The sequence below is a fragment of the Morchella sextelata genome, assembly GCF_020137385.1.
Source record: "Morchella sextelata strain SCLS chromosome Unknown scls_2, whole genome shotgun sequence".
NCBI lineage: Eukaryota > Fungi > Ascomycota > Pezizomycetes > Pezizales > Morchellaceae > Morchella > Morchella sextelata.
Window position 1 is genome coordinate 1,749,663 of NW_025408617.1, and position 13,024 is coordinate 1,762,686.

The 13,024-nt window shown below is 45.4% G+C and overlaps 5 protein-coding genes across 5 annotated transcripts; 1 reads left to right on the forward strand and 4 right to left on the reverse strand.

Moving 5' to 3' along the window:
- Positions 1-914: 914 nt before the first annotated feature.
- On the reverse strand, positions 915-2,222 carry H6S33_005717 (uncharacterized protein; the record flags this gene model as incomplete). Its single annotated transcript, XM_044837094.1, has 3 exons — positions 915-1,754; positions 1,817-2,049; positions 2,126-2,222. The coding sequence occupies 3 exons, from the start codon at positions 2,220-2,222 to the stop codon at positions 915-917; spliced, it is 1,170 nt and encodes a 389-aa protein (XP_044699026.1).
- Positions 2,223-4,763: 2,541 nt separating this feature from the next.
- On the reverse strand, positions 4,764-5,382 carry H6S33_005718 (uncharacterized protein; the record flags this gene model as incomplete). Its single annotated transcript, XM_044837095.1, has 3 exons — positions 4,764-5,001; positions 5,064-5,149; positions 5,206-5,382. The coding sequence occupies 3 exons, from the start codon at positions 5,380-5,382 to the stop codon at positions 4,764-4,766; spliced, it is 501 nt and encodes a 166-aa protein (XP_044699027.1).
- Positions 5,383-6,143: 761 nt separating this feature from the next.
- Positions 6,144-6,645, forward strand: H6S33_005719 (uncharacterized protein; the record flags this gene model as incomplete). Its single annotated transcript, XM_044837096.1, has 3 exons — positions 6,144-6,151; positions 6,205-6,325; positions 6,469-6,645. The coding sequence occupies 3 exons, from the start codon at positions 6,144-6,146 to the stop codon at positions 6,643-6,645; spliced, it is 306 nt and encodes a 101-aa protein (XP_044699028.1).
- A 1,965-nt stretch (positions 6,646-8,610) lies between these two features.
- On the reverse strand, positions 8,611-9,233 carry H6S33_005720 (uncharacterized protein; the record flags this gene model as incomplete). The annotated part of the gene is made up of 2 exons (XM_044837097.1): positions 8,611-8,874; positions 8,943-9,233. 2 exons carry the CDS (start codon positions 9,231-9,233, stop codon positions 8,611-8,613), a joined length of 555 nt encoding a protein of 184 aa, XP_044699029.1.
- A 271-nt stretch (positions 9,234-9,504) lies between these two features.
- H6S33_005721 (uncharacterized protein) lies at positions 9,505-10,230 on the reverse strand (the record flags this gene model as incomplete). Its single annotated transcript, XM_044837098.1, has 1 exon — positions 9,505-10,230. One exon carries the CDS (start codon positions 10,228-10,230, stop codon positions 9,505-9,507), a length of 726 nt encoding a protein of 241 aa, XP_044699030.1.
- Between the last annotated feature and the right edge of the window lie 2,794 nt (positions 10,231-13,024).

Sequence of the window (13,024 nt, forward strand, 5' to 3'; positions counted from 1 at the left end):
GTATGATCTTGGACAGTGAAAGGTGCTCTTGCTATGTACTCAAAACATGTACCAATAGTTTATCTGGAGATGTAGGTTCGGAGTTATGAGGAAGTTAATTAATCAGGGTTAGGTTTCTTCATATATATATATGGTACTTCAGAACTTGCACTGACGTGACGATACATGACGGGTCTTTCATGGTGGTAGAAATTCTTGATTTTTTTATTTATTTTTAAATCTCAAATAAAAGATAACCCCCCCCCCCCCCCCCCCCCCCCAGACCTCTTCGCCGCTTCATGGTCTATCCATATCTTCCTTTTCAGTCCCAAAGTTGGCGCACACTCACTTCAAGAAGCAATATAATATATACAATCACTTCGCAAGAATTTTAGTGTATTTCGATTTACAGCGCATCATGTCTTAGTTTCAGTACGTATAGCTCATTTCATCCCACGTTATCCGAGAAGAGATGAACAACGAAAAGGTCTAGCCTAGTCCACCAGTATAGAATTGTGTACGAGTGATTATCCATGATTGTTGCTAGTTGTGGGAGAGGGTGGGTATATACCTGTGGTCTTTTACCGGTAAGACCCAAATTGGTGAATAGACCGCATTTTCCTTTGAGATTTCAGGTTTGAAGGTCTCCTCTTTGGCGGTGATTAGAGTTTGACTGGTTCTGTCTTTTGAAGATAATATTCAGCTTTGACTTCGGTACACGTTTATGAGGATGCAGCTAGATGTGTACAAATAAGAAACGAATCAGTCGTTAGCAAGTATACTCTAAGCCTACAACCCAGCATAAATATAAATAGAGGAAATGGAAGGAGAACAAGAGGAGGAGGAGAGCTAGGATGTGCTTTAAAACTAATCTACAATCTACGATATGATACTCCTAAAAGAATTATTTACATATTGCGACAAATACCTCTTCTCTAGCTTTGGCCTCTCTTTCTAAAGACCGCAAAGAACCCACCGCCTACCAACCGATCCCCCACAGAGGGTCTACACACTAGGACATCCTCTGTCTCACCTTCAGCAATGGGCGGGATCTCTTTCGGCTGTAATTCTGCTTCCGTGTCTGCATCAACTACAGACTCGCTCTCCGCAGGCACGTCCTCTGCCTCCGCTCCAATCTTGACCTCCTCACCCTCGACATCGACATTTCCACGCTCTCTCGCTCTTACAGTTGTCCACTTCACATTCCATGCCCTCAACCCCGCGCCAATGCCCATACCGTGCGGCGAGAACTCAACCACCACCTCTTTCGATAGCGGGATTCCCGTCTTCTTGATTACCTTCAAGCAATCCGCAATTTGGGTCACACTAGGACAAAACACACCCAGAACACCGTCCGGAAGGAGTCCATCCGACATTGCCTGCAGATATTCATCTGTTCCCGGCAGATCCAGAATGGCATGCGATAAGAACGGCCCCGGTGGCTTCCCCTCCTCGACCCGCTTTGTGAGCTGATTCTTGATCCACTGCGTGGGGTTACCGACATAAAAGTCGACGTTCTTTCTATACAAGCCTCTGCGGAAGCCCGAAACAACCTTCTCAGCGTGCTCGGAGTGACGCGCAGAGATATCGATGGTGTGGATTATGGCACCGCGCGGTCCGCCTGGCGGGTTTGCAGCATGTACGGCACGGCAGAGCTGCAGTGTCAATGAACCATGTCCTGTACCCGCTTCAAAGATCTCAACGGGCGGATTCGGTGCGCTGTCGACGTGAATGTCGAGGAGGTTTACGATTGTTGCGGCGTCGTGGGGGTAGACCTACTTCATGGCTTGCATGTCAGTCAGCGCTTTGCGCAGGGAGTAAAGGAAGGGGTGCGTACGGGAGTGACGAGGCGGCGGACGTTGGTCACATATTCATCAATTGTGGGGAATGTAACGCAGTATCCGGTACCTTTGCTGCTAGAGACAATGTCGCGTGTGTTGGCGCCGATAATGTCGTTGTGCGCGATGCGCCCACTGGGGGTCTCGATTTTCCTGCCGGATCTAAGAGGCTGCGAGAGGATTGTAGAACTAGTCTTACCGGCTATGCGTCGTAAGTGGACGATGTCGCCCTCTAGATCGATGGTCTGTTAGTATGGAATATGTATCGTGGGATATATGTCGGGGGAGGGCTGGTTTGAGATGTGTACCTTCAAAGGTCTGATGGTTAGAAGAAATTAGCCGGCGCAAAGAGGGAATTGCTTGACGAGTCCAAGCCGGGCCGCGTCGGAGAGTGGTAGCGAACATTGTTAGTACCAAATGGTTTGAGTGAATCGCAATTGTTGGAGATTTTGGTGGGGTTTCTCTGATCGTGAGAATTTCTTTCTGGTTGTTGGGCGCTTGGCTGCATGAGGAATATGGTGCAAGAAAAGCTTGTTTTTGAGCCGCCAAAATCCTGTGGAAATAAGAGTTATAGATTATTCATTTGAAGCATTAATCAGTGGAATATTGTATACACATCTAGAGTCTTCTATCCTCGGACTATGTGGAGCTGCCATGCCTTCGACAAATATGAAAACTCCTACTGCAACGGGAATTGTGTTCTAGTATGGCGACTGCTAAAGCCAACCCATTATTCCACCGCGACTCCTAGCTCCTAATGCGAAAGAAGATATGATGGCAGTCATAGCTTGTAGATATTTCTCCTGATAAAATAGATGTGGTTAGGTGTAATATTCCCTATTCGTTGATTTAAGTTTGCGGTATCATTGTCCACACATGCATGCATAGCGCTGGATGTACTCGATTATCTTACCAAGCGCTTATTATAGCTTGCTTTTTCATCATCTATAATATTTACCCTATGGGCACACAATGGTCTAACCCCCTCGGTAGTTCATTTAGTCGAGTGAGCGAATTCAAGGCAGGAATACGGCACAACGGAGACCAAAGAATAAAGAAAAAGTGCGGCGTGGAACAGATACCTGATCAGGGATTCAATACTCAATGGCGGCAAAGATGCTCTAAAATCAACAAAATACAGCCGCCGGGTCATTCTTCCAAGTGTGTGTGTAACTCGAGTTATTTTAGGTTAGGTGGGGTCCAATTTTAAGCACAGATCTGGAGGCACATATATCGTGAATCTTGAGATAAGCGAAATTTAAATGGTCTGGGGGCTTTGTTGTGCCTGTAGAGATAGAGAGATGAGTGGTGAGAAAGTGCAGTGGTCTGGATCAATTGAACACGAGTGCTCGAGTGCTAGTGTGTGCGCATAAGCGGGAGGGAAAGTTTGAAATTTTTGGTTCTGTCAGTAATCCTCATCACTTGTACTACTTTTTCTAGTAACGTCACCAATAAACATACATATAGAGTATATTCGTCTTTAACCCCACCTTTAATCTCCCCCACCTCAAAAGATTTCTACACGAGTACCACATACAGTCTACCGATATAAAGAGGGATACACCTTTGAGATAATCTACCATCCATATAGATCAAATGTCAAGATTCTCTTTCCAAGAACCCTCCCGAAAAATACATACCTCGAGTGTCGGGAATATCGCGGAAGTTATTCGTTTATGATAGGACGGCCTTCAGCGTATCTACCTCACGGATTGCTCCAGTATTCACTATAGAAATGTACATCTATGTGCATACTATACACATAATTCAAATGTTTCTAGGTATAGGTAACCTCCTATTACATATGTCAATATCCATCCAACTAACACTTTTAGCATTCAAGAAATTGAAACACACTCTCAGGCAACCAGGAAATACTGAAAACTGGGTTCGTAGCAATCATGCTGCTAATATGGTACCTGTGGCGTGAGATATAATATTTATCTACTGCCTTTGCCGGAAATATGCTTCCCGATGCCCGGACAGAATGGATATCATTATGCAGATCACGACAAACTACTCCCATGATCTGCGACGGTCCACTGGCACCAAATTTACCAATAACAGGTCAGGACATGGTAGATATTTTCTTCTTGTTTTAGGTTCTCAAGGTACATGTAAGTACGCGGGCTTCGATTGTGCGCAAATCAAGACACACGTGCACGCGCTAGTCCTCGTTGGCAGCTGAAACCTTGTACCCGGCATGTTAGCCAGATTGCTATCAAGATTTCAGGGGGATCCGCAGGAGAGACATCTTCGACTTTCCTCATCTCTCGGGATAGATGGGGGCTTGAGCTGCAAACCTCCCGCTCCCTCACCCCTCTCTTTATGGCACATGCAAATCACTGAAATTTCGAAAACGAACAAGTTTTTTGACTGGCAAAAAAAAAAGGATGCTCTCCAAGGAGCGCCCCCTCCTCTTTGGTATTATTTCAAACTATACAAAAGAAAAAAATATACAAAAAATAATAATCATATTCCACTCCATAACAGGACGAGAAAGGCAAGACCGGAGCCTCTATTACCCAAAAAACCTAGTTAGTAAGTAGTAATATAAAGAGATAGAAAAGGATGAAATTTTCCAGCTAAAATGACCCGCTGTACTCCAGAAAAACAATAGTAAACAGATAGCTCCCGTGCGAGTTTGAGGCCGGACACAAAATTGTCGTTAAATCGATCGACCGAGGTATTTCGATGAAGTTTGGATTGTTCACGTCCCCCTGCCATTCAATAACACGCTTTCCGCCACAGAACCAGACACAAAGCTTCTACACATGGGTTCATTTGAATGGGGCCAAAAGGAAAAGTAAAAGAAAACCATAAGAAGTGCCCATTAAAAAGTTGCTAATATTCGTGCAAATGTAAATTAATAAACAGTAACGCTTTATCTACAGCCAACTATCGAGATAGTAGCAGTCGATAATGCTACTAAATGTTTAAAGACATTTACAAGAGGTAGGCGGCAACACCGATCAAACCGGCAAGAGCACCGGCAGCAACGGTGGCCCTGTTGGCAGATCCCTCGAATACAGGGCTGCTGGGGGTAGCACTGGCAGTGGCGACAGGGACGGGGGTGGTAACGTTGCTGTGGGCAGAGGTGGTAGGCTTGGAGGTGGCCTTAACGGTTCCGTTGGTGTAGACGGGGGCGGAAACGGTTGGGAGAGCGCCGGTACCAGAGGGAGAGCTAATGGTCAAACTGTTAGTTCTAATTCTGAGCCAATGGGAGTAACCAGGAATTGAACTTACCATCCACCGGGGCAGACTGATGAAGTGACGGTGGTGTAGGTCATAGTACGGGTGCAAGGGCAGTTACTGATGGTCAAAGTTGTGGGCTAAATCGAATCTGTCAGTTTCAATGTTCAAAGCTATACCGAAGCTCTGCAAATACCTCAGTGACGGTGTATGTCTTGTTTCCCTCGACAACCTCGGTAGGGAGAGGGCAGTAAGTGGTGTACTGAGTTACAACCTGAGTGACGGTCTGCTCGGCAGTGGTAGTACCGTTGGTGACATTTGCAGAAACGGCAACTGCGGAGAGGGCAATAGCGAAGGCGGTTGAGAAACGCATTTTGGCTGGTGCGGTTTTATGGGTGAGGATATTATTGGTTAATGGTTTCGGGTATTAAAACGAATGAATATGCTGAAAGCGAAGATTATATCGTGTGCAAAAAGCGAGAGTATAGAAGCGACTGTGGGTGGGGAAGGAAGGGAAAGAAGATTCTTGATAGAGGGAAGGTTATTGGGGCTTTATACAAACGTAAAGGGGCGGGCAATTATCCTGCGAGCAACCGGGGGCATGGTATGGGCATGGGCGCTGCGTTGACAGGGGGACTGCTTCTCTAGAGTACAATAACAAGGATTACAGATTCCGAAAAAGGGAGGCAAATGGAAATCGACTTTCTATGAAGGACTTTGACGGCTTCCTTCTTGGTGCTCTGAAGGTTACTACTTTTGGGGGCCTCGAAGTGAGATTACGGCAAAGGACAAAGATTGAGAGTTCTGGGCAAGGGTAGTAATTGATAAGTGTGCATCACCACACTACAAAGCGGGTTGGTTTGGTTCTATGTGCGTTGGTTGGATGAACAGGCACAGATGCTCATCCTGCAAGGAGAGAGATATCATCATCTCTCGCCTGGCGCAGGTACAAAAAGAAATATTGCAAGGAAAAACCCCAGGATGGACCAATGATTGGCACACGCCACTAAGCTAGGATTCCGACAAGGAACTTATCTGCACATCTATGTAGAACACAGCTGCACAAGAGACATCACCATCCAAACAATTAAATCCTAAAACGGTGATACTGATCTCGGCTGTTAACGAGCTCCAATGGATAAGTAATGATATCCAGATAAAAGCGGGCGTCGGGCTGACAGTTCAGCCTACACAGAAGTAAAACGCCTCAAAACATGGCAGCTACCAGTATATACCTTAGCTGGGCCGGCTGGTCCCCCGCAAAGTTATTCGAGCCGCAGAGCACGACAAATTCCGCTTTCCCCGGAACCAACACAGTATGATCTGCGCTGTTATCAACCCCTTGCAGAAACCGGATATGCAGGCTTTTGTGTTACTGTAAATGTTTCCTTCAAGATTCCTTTGAGCTAGCGCGCCTGCTACGTGCTGAGTGGAATTAGGATTTCAGTCGTTTTTCTAGTTTTTTGCATTCTCTTCCTGCCTAGGAAGCTTCGGCCACGGGAGCTTCAGCCTTATTTTCTTACTCAACGCGGTCGCCCTAGATCCCCGTGAGACATGCATTTTACGCCCAAGCGAAAGAAGATCCCCGTTTGCCTACACAAAGTTTTTCCGGATCCTCGTTTCGTACCTGCCTTAAGACTCCATGGTTTAAAGTAAGGTCATCTGAATTTCGTGCCCTGTTTTGTGCTCACTCATACGGATCTCACCCACCATGGTATCGGTTGGAGTCGCCATCTAGATCATGATCAAGCTCGGGAAATTATAGGGAAGAATTGCCCAAGCAGAAAGCAAATAGCCGAAATTGCGTTCAGATTTTTCCCTGGGGCACATAGCGTCTTTCGCGAGTGAAGGGTCCTTCTGATTAACACTTACAGGCTACAAGGAAGGTAAAGTACCTGATTCTTTTTTTGGGACTAATTGATACGTTGATTGTTTATCTACACCCCCCGGACCCTAGGAAACGCCGCCGGCTGCGGGTACGTATCGCTTTGAGTCAGGGCAAACCCCGGGGGAATCGCCCCAGAACTGTCTCCGTAGTGCTGGAACCATTAGTAGTAGTCTAATGAGTGATTACGGGTGTTACATGTCTTTACTGCTCATGGCCAAGTACATTGTATACTCTGCTTACCCCAACAGATACCCTTAATTTAGAAGCCTAGCTTACTCGAGAGTACCTCATGCTTATGGATTTATTATAACACCCGAAAAAAACAATCTCAGTAGGTTCATCATTCATGTGAGTATGTGGAGATCAGCTTCATACTTTTAGCTTCCTAAAGCAATTTCTATTGACGCCCGCCATGCTTACGGATCCTGCATAACCGTCATATTTACGACGTCGAGTGATCTCGAGTGCATTTATTTATCGGGCCTCAAACCGACATCCCCGCCTGTTTGGCGAGAGAGAGAGAGAGGGGGCGCTTACACGGAGAAATCAAATCGACCAACCACATTTGAATCAAATTCTACTCTAGAATTTCCTATTTATACAATTCTATGATTTTCTCTCTGCATTCTAATAAAGGTCCTACTCATATGTGGCCTGTCATGTCATACGGCACATCAAACCTTAACAAAATGTCTTGTGATTGATTCTTCCAAGTACATCAATTTGGACAACGTTTCAAATAGGCTATTGTTGCATCGATGGCATTGATTGATCCGAAGAGATGAATCCCTTTGTACCTCCTTCCTTGCGTGGAGAATTCTTGAGATGGGTAAAAAGTAAAAAAAAAAAATACTTCGCATTCTCTGGTGGAAGATATGTATTCCGAGTCATACGCTCAGGTTATGGCACAGATGATAGTAGTTACAGGATATCCAACCCACCTGCTCGTATTCTATCTATATCAATGTGGTTTGCGGTAGGGAAAGAGAGAAGGTAAGTGATCGCTTTTCGATTTCTAACCTTGACAAGGAGCGAATATTCAATGGTTCGAGATCATTCTCAGCGAATTGATGAATAGCTGTCGATGGATTATACCGAATTCCCGATGCTGATGGGGAGATAGAGCAGATAATATAACGGCTATGAAATTGAAATCTCTAGCCTAGGTCTCTCGTTAAGTTAGGAATCTCATCATTTGTTTGGAAAGGCTAGAGTCGAATCTAGGAATTCTATTGGTGTACATCGAGGGTTGATCTATGGCTTCACTGAGACACAGGCAGCCTCACCGGCCCCGGCCCGGCAGTTCGAGGAGGAGGAGCTGCGATAAGCGTGTATGTGGGGGATGTTGGTTGACGAGCTAGAAGGTACCAAGCCAGACACTACTTCGAACACAACAACTCACTCGTGATATAGCTCGAATTCGAGTAATTTTTGTCAAAAACAAGGAGAATTTTCTATGCCCCATCGGAATTAGGGATATCCGGGCTATACGAGAACTCCAGAACCCTCGACATATGAAATAAACTGATATCTTTAAATTGTTCTTCGTTCGCCATGCGCCTAAATAAGCCTACATATATATAATTTCCGTTGCAAGCCTCGTAAAACAATATCTGGCAAGACCTCGTGATGAAAGATAATAATAAAAAAAGCCAGAATAGAATAGCGACGTGGGAAATACTCGGTAGGCAAAATCGTCCATGTATTTTTCTCTTATCTTTTCGTCTCCTCTCTACTCAGCCAGTTTTGAACACCGCAAAAAGCATAGCAGGCCTCTACTCGCTCCTGTGGATCCAAGAGGTCCCAGAATCGAGTTTTTTGAATCTTAAGTTTGTCCCAGTCTTTCCCTTCCTTTGTTTGGAAAAACTCGTGTTTGAAATCCGGCATCCTTCCTGTCTCAAGGTATCTCAGATAGGGCTGCGAGACAGAGACGTGAGAGATTGAGACGTGATGGTGGAGAGAAGTCATAATGAATATCTATTGACAAGGGGTGGCATGTTAGACACATCGAGCACATGAAAACGGGGAATGACATTAAAGCATACATCATCTCGATATTTTTCTTCTTTGCCTATGGCTCTGTATCGAACTTTCTTTTCTGTCTTGCCTTCTTTACCCGGACGAGGTCCCTTCCTTCTGTCTTGGGCTATGCTGAGTGTAGCAGCAACTTCTCGGGCAATTCCTATAACATCATCTGCCAACATAGTGTCATCTTCATCGTCATCATCATCATCCTTATCCTTATCCTTTTCGTCATCAATGTCCATTTTATCAACTCCTAGCTGCCCGGCTTCAAGAATATCTATTCTTCGAGAAACAGTAGCAGTCGTCTTCATCTTCTTTCTCGCTGCCTCATAAGCTGCAGATCGAAATCTTGTCTCATGACGAACCTGCATTCCCATTACAGGCCCTTCAACAAGCCCGGCACGAGCTTCAGCGGGAAGTTTAGGGGTAAGGTAGATGTAATTCGTTAAATGCACCAAGAACTTGGATTTTTGGAGGCAAACTATCGGAGGGGCTCTCGGAGCACTTTTTATGAGCGGGCTGCATTAGCAGAGCCCTTTTTCTTTTTTTCTTTTTTTTCGAAAGTGGGAACTGGGGTTAATACTAAACCCGCACTCCATATCCCCAACATATGGGCTCAATGAAATTCTTCACCAGCTCTTCTCTGAACTTCTCTGGCATTGAAAACTTCTCTGGTTTCTTCTTCTTGCCATCTTTTTTGTCCTCTTCGTTAACACTTCCATCAGATTCTGCTGATTCTTCGCTGGCTCTCCCCTTTTTCTCTACACCACCTTCGACATCTTCTTCTGCTTTCCGTTTCCCACTCCCTTGCTCGGACCTTTCTTCGCTATCGCTTTGACTCGAAGCAACATCAGACGAAACAGGTGCCGTTGGATAGTACGGCCTTAGTAATTCCATTGCTTGAAAGAATCGATACATGTGCCCCAATCTAATCGTCTTATTCTTCCTTGACAAAACATCAAAAGCATCATTGTTGGCTATCAGGAGCTCTTTCTTTCTCTCTGAAAACGTTTTATCGTCTTCTGCTGGAAACCAATCACCTTCGGGCAACATCTTCTCGACGGGGAAATCATACTCGACTGAAACACCGAGTGCGTCGAGGTGGCTGGTTGTAACGTCGGTGGCTTTCTTTATCTTTTGGATATACGAATAAAAAGATTTATATTCGGCCGGTGGAGTGAATGATGTTACAGACGCATCAGGTGTTGAGGTGTAACGTGGGAAGACTTTAGGACCTTGGAAAGGCGCTGGAGGCTTGATGGTAGTGGACTGAGGTTGAGTAACAATGGACGCCCAGTTGGTAAACATCTTGTTGAAACAATTGGGCCTGTATGTTGAAGGACAATGACTGAATATGTCTCTCTGTCTACAATGAAGCGGAAGTGAGGGGAGGAATGCTAGAGCTCAAGGCTTAGAGGGAGAATAACTGCGGAGATTGTGGCCACGTTATGGTGCAGAAGCACGAAAGTGGATACGACCGAGGCTAGTAGCTGCTCGTTGATCTTTCTGTCTCTTGGTTCGCGCCGCAATGCAGGAATCATGCATTCAGAAGGAAAGGGCTTCCTGGATATTGGCGCGATATTACTTCGATCGCCGGCCTAAACGACCCCGATATTGTTACTCTACGCAAAGTGCAAATACTCTCACCTAATAGTACCGCGCAATGGCCTATATCGCGAGATCGTATCTTAATCTACAGTCGATGGCAATGAAATGAGGGCGATGGTACATGCAAAAGTTGATGGAGCGTTGAGCTCTACCCGTTCTCGCATCATTGGTGGGGGGACAGCAGGCCACAATGCGTGGGTGGAGTGTGCGTCGAATCAGACGTGGTTCAGCTCGGTTAGTAAGCGTTACAAGCGCGATGTGTGGCTCGTGCATGGCGCCCGCCGCCGCACGCGACCCCCCGTCGGATGATGCCGAAGCCGAGGGAACAACCCACCCAGAGTATCTAGCGCGATATGTAACCCGATTAAAGATTACAGCGGGGACCCGCTATACCGAACCTGCAGAATCCGCAAAAATCAGTTCGGTATAGCAGATCATACAGTACAGCAGAATTAATTCGAAGGCTCATAATAGGGTTAGGTTTTGTTCCACGAGTGAGGGTACAAGTAAGGGTACATGACAAGTTTCCCTCAATATGAAGCGGTCATGATGAACTACGCACTTCAACTACCCTGGAAAATATTGAAAGTATTTGTGAGTAGAAAAGTGAATTTTGATACCATGATGGGTCGAGGGGGGGGTGTATCTCCAAATAATCTATCCCTAATAGTACTAGTGTGTCACCAGTAAATTCACAAGTTCGTTACTGCAGAATTATTTTGTATGGGGATAGAGGGGGGAGGATACAGGGGGTTCAGGTTCCAAAAATTCGATCCGGAGTGAAATTCGGTATATCAGCATGATTTTCACGAATTTTGCTGGGGAAAAAAAAATCGTGTCCGAGATCCTTCGGTATATCAAATATTCGGTTTACTGGAGTTCGCTATAGCGGGTCCCCGCTGTACATACTATCACGGTAGTTCCTATTCGATTGAAAGCCACAAATTGCTTATTGACATCACTTGGTTCTTTCGGTTGGGTGCGGGGAGAGTGAATTTTGGAATAATGTGAATTTGTGAGATTGCTTCAAATACCTCTTTAGCACGAAGTCTCCAATGCCATGAATCCGAAATGTCTGATGACACATAAAATCACAAACCGATGTCAACTCAGAAATCTATGGAGTTGACAGAGCGCACGCTTTTCGAACCATGAAGAAGAAGGCGGGTCGGGGATCCGGAAATCAGCAAAAGAACAATACTACATGTATATACATACCTTCCGAGCCAACCAAGGCCGAAGCACCTGCTAGGATAGCTTGCCTTAAGTATGTCGACCGATGAGGGAACGTAAATAAAGAATCACAACATTTCTCATTCTAGAGGATTTACCATTGGAATATGTTCTGGCAGGTATGCTAGGTTCCTCTTATCAAGTGGTAGCGGTCCAGTGTGTTTGTCTTCCAGATGCTGATTCGAAATTTTGAAGAAGATAACGCACTTCGGGGACCACTGGCGAAAATTCACCACGCCGTTGTGAATTAGGAATTGCGTGCTTGATTCCAAGTCTTCTGACGATATATCCATCTCATTTTACAGCTTTTACTAGTTGTAGCGGTACCCCGGATGTCGGAGATATCAGGCGACAAAAAACAACAGCAGGCAAAAAATAAAACTACATAAATTCCGTTTCGCCAACCAGCAAAATCGTGGAGCGAGTACTGGGACCTGCTTCAACTTCTTTTTTGCCTAAACCTTCCTACTCTAGGAGCTTTCACATATTCTATCCAAGGGTCGTGAAAGTGGCAATACAATGGATACCCTAGAGTACTCTAGATACTCTGCAGGGCATTGGGCTTTTTCAAAACCCCACGCATTTAGAGATGCCATTAATGGATATACGGAGAATTGCGATTAGGGTTCGAACCATCCGGGTTTAATGAGCATTCTTAGTGGTACTCGAGTTTTGAATATGCCCAACAAATAGCTGTTGTCACCTATCAAGATCGAACGACGTCGTCTTCGAATCACAGTTGATCACTCGATTCTGGATATTATCAGCACTTCTAGCTTAAGCTTCATTGACCTAACCGCTAGATGGGCCCGACAGGGTTGCACATGTGTACCTTACAGAACTAATTCGGGGTTGAGATCATCGCAAGGAAAGGGAGTGCTAGTTTTCATACGTTGTAAACACTATCACATTCCCCACGTCACACGCTGTATGTACACCACCGACGTGGTCGTGCTCTCCAAAGGCCTCTTTGGTTTTCTTTTCGTTTGGTCTACTGAACATGATTCGTCCCGAATATAATTTCTATCAGGCGACGAAGTAATAATTATTTCCCCATAAAATACGAATTGGGTTAACAGCCTCTTCTACGTGGGCCACCCCACCCACCCATCGGTTAAGTTTTCAGTCCTGGTCGTGTCGCAGCAGAACACGTCTGCCCTTGGTATCGGAACCAATACGCCCTGGAGCACTATTAAGTCGGCTATGGGATTATCGTGATTGTTCTAATTGGCAAGAATTGTTCCACGGGCTCAGTCTATCG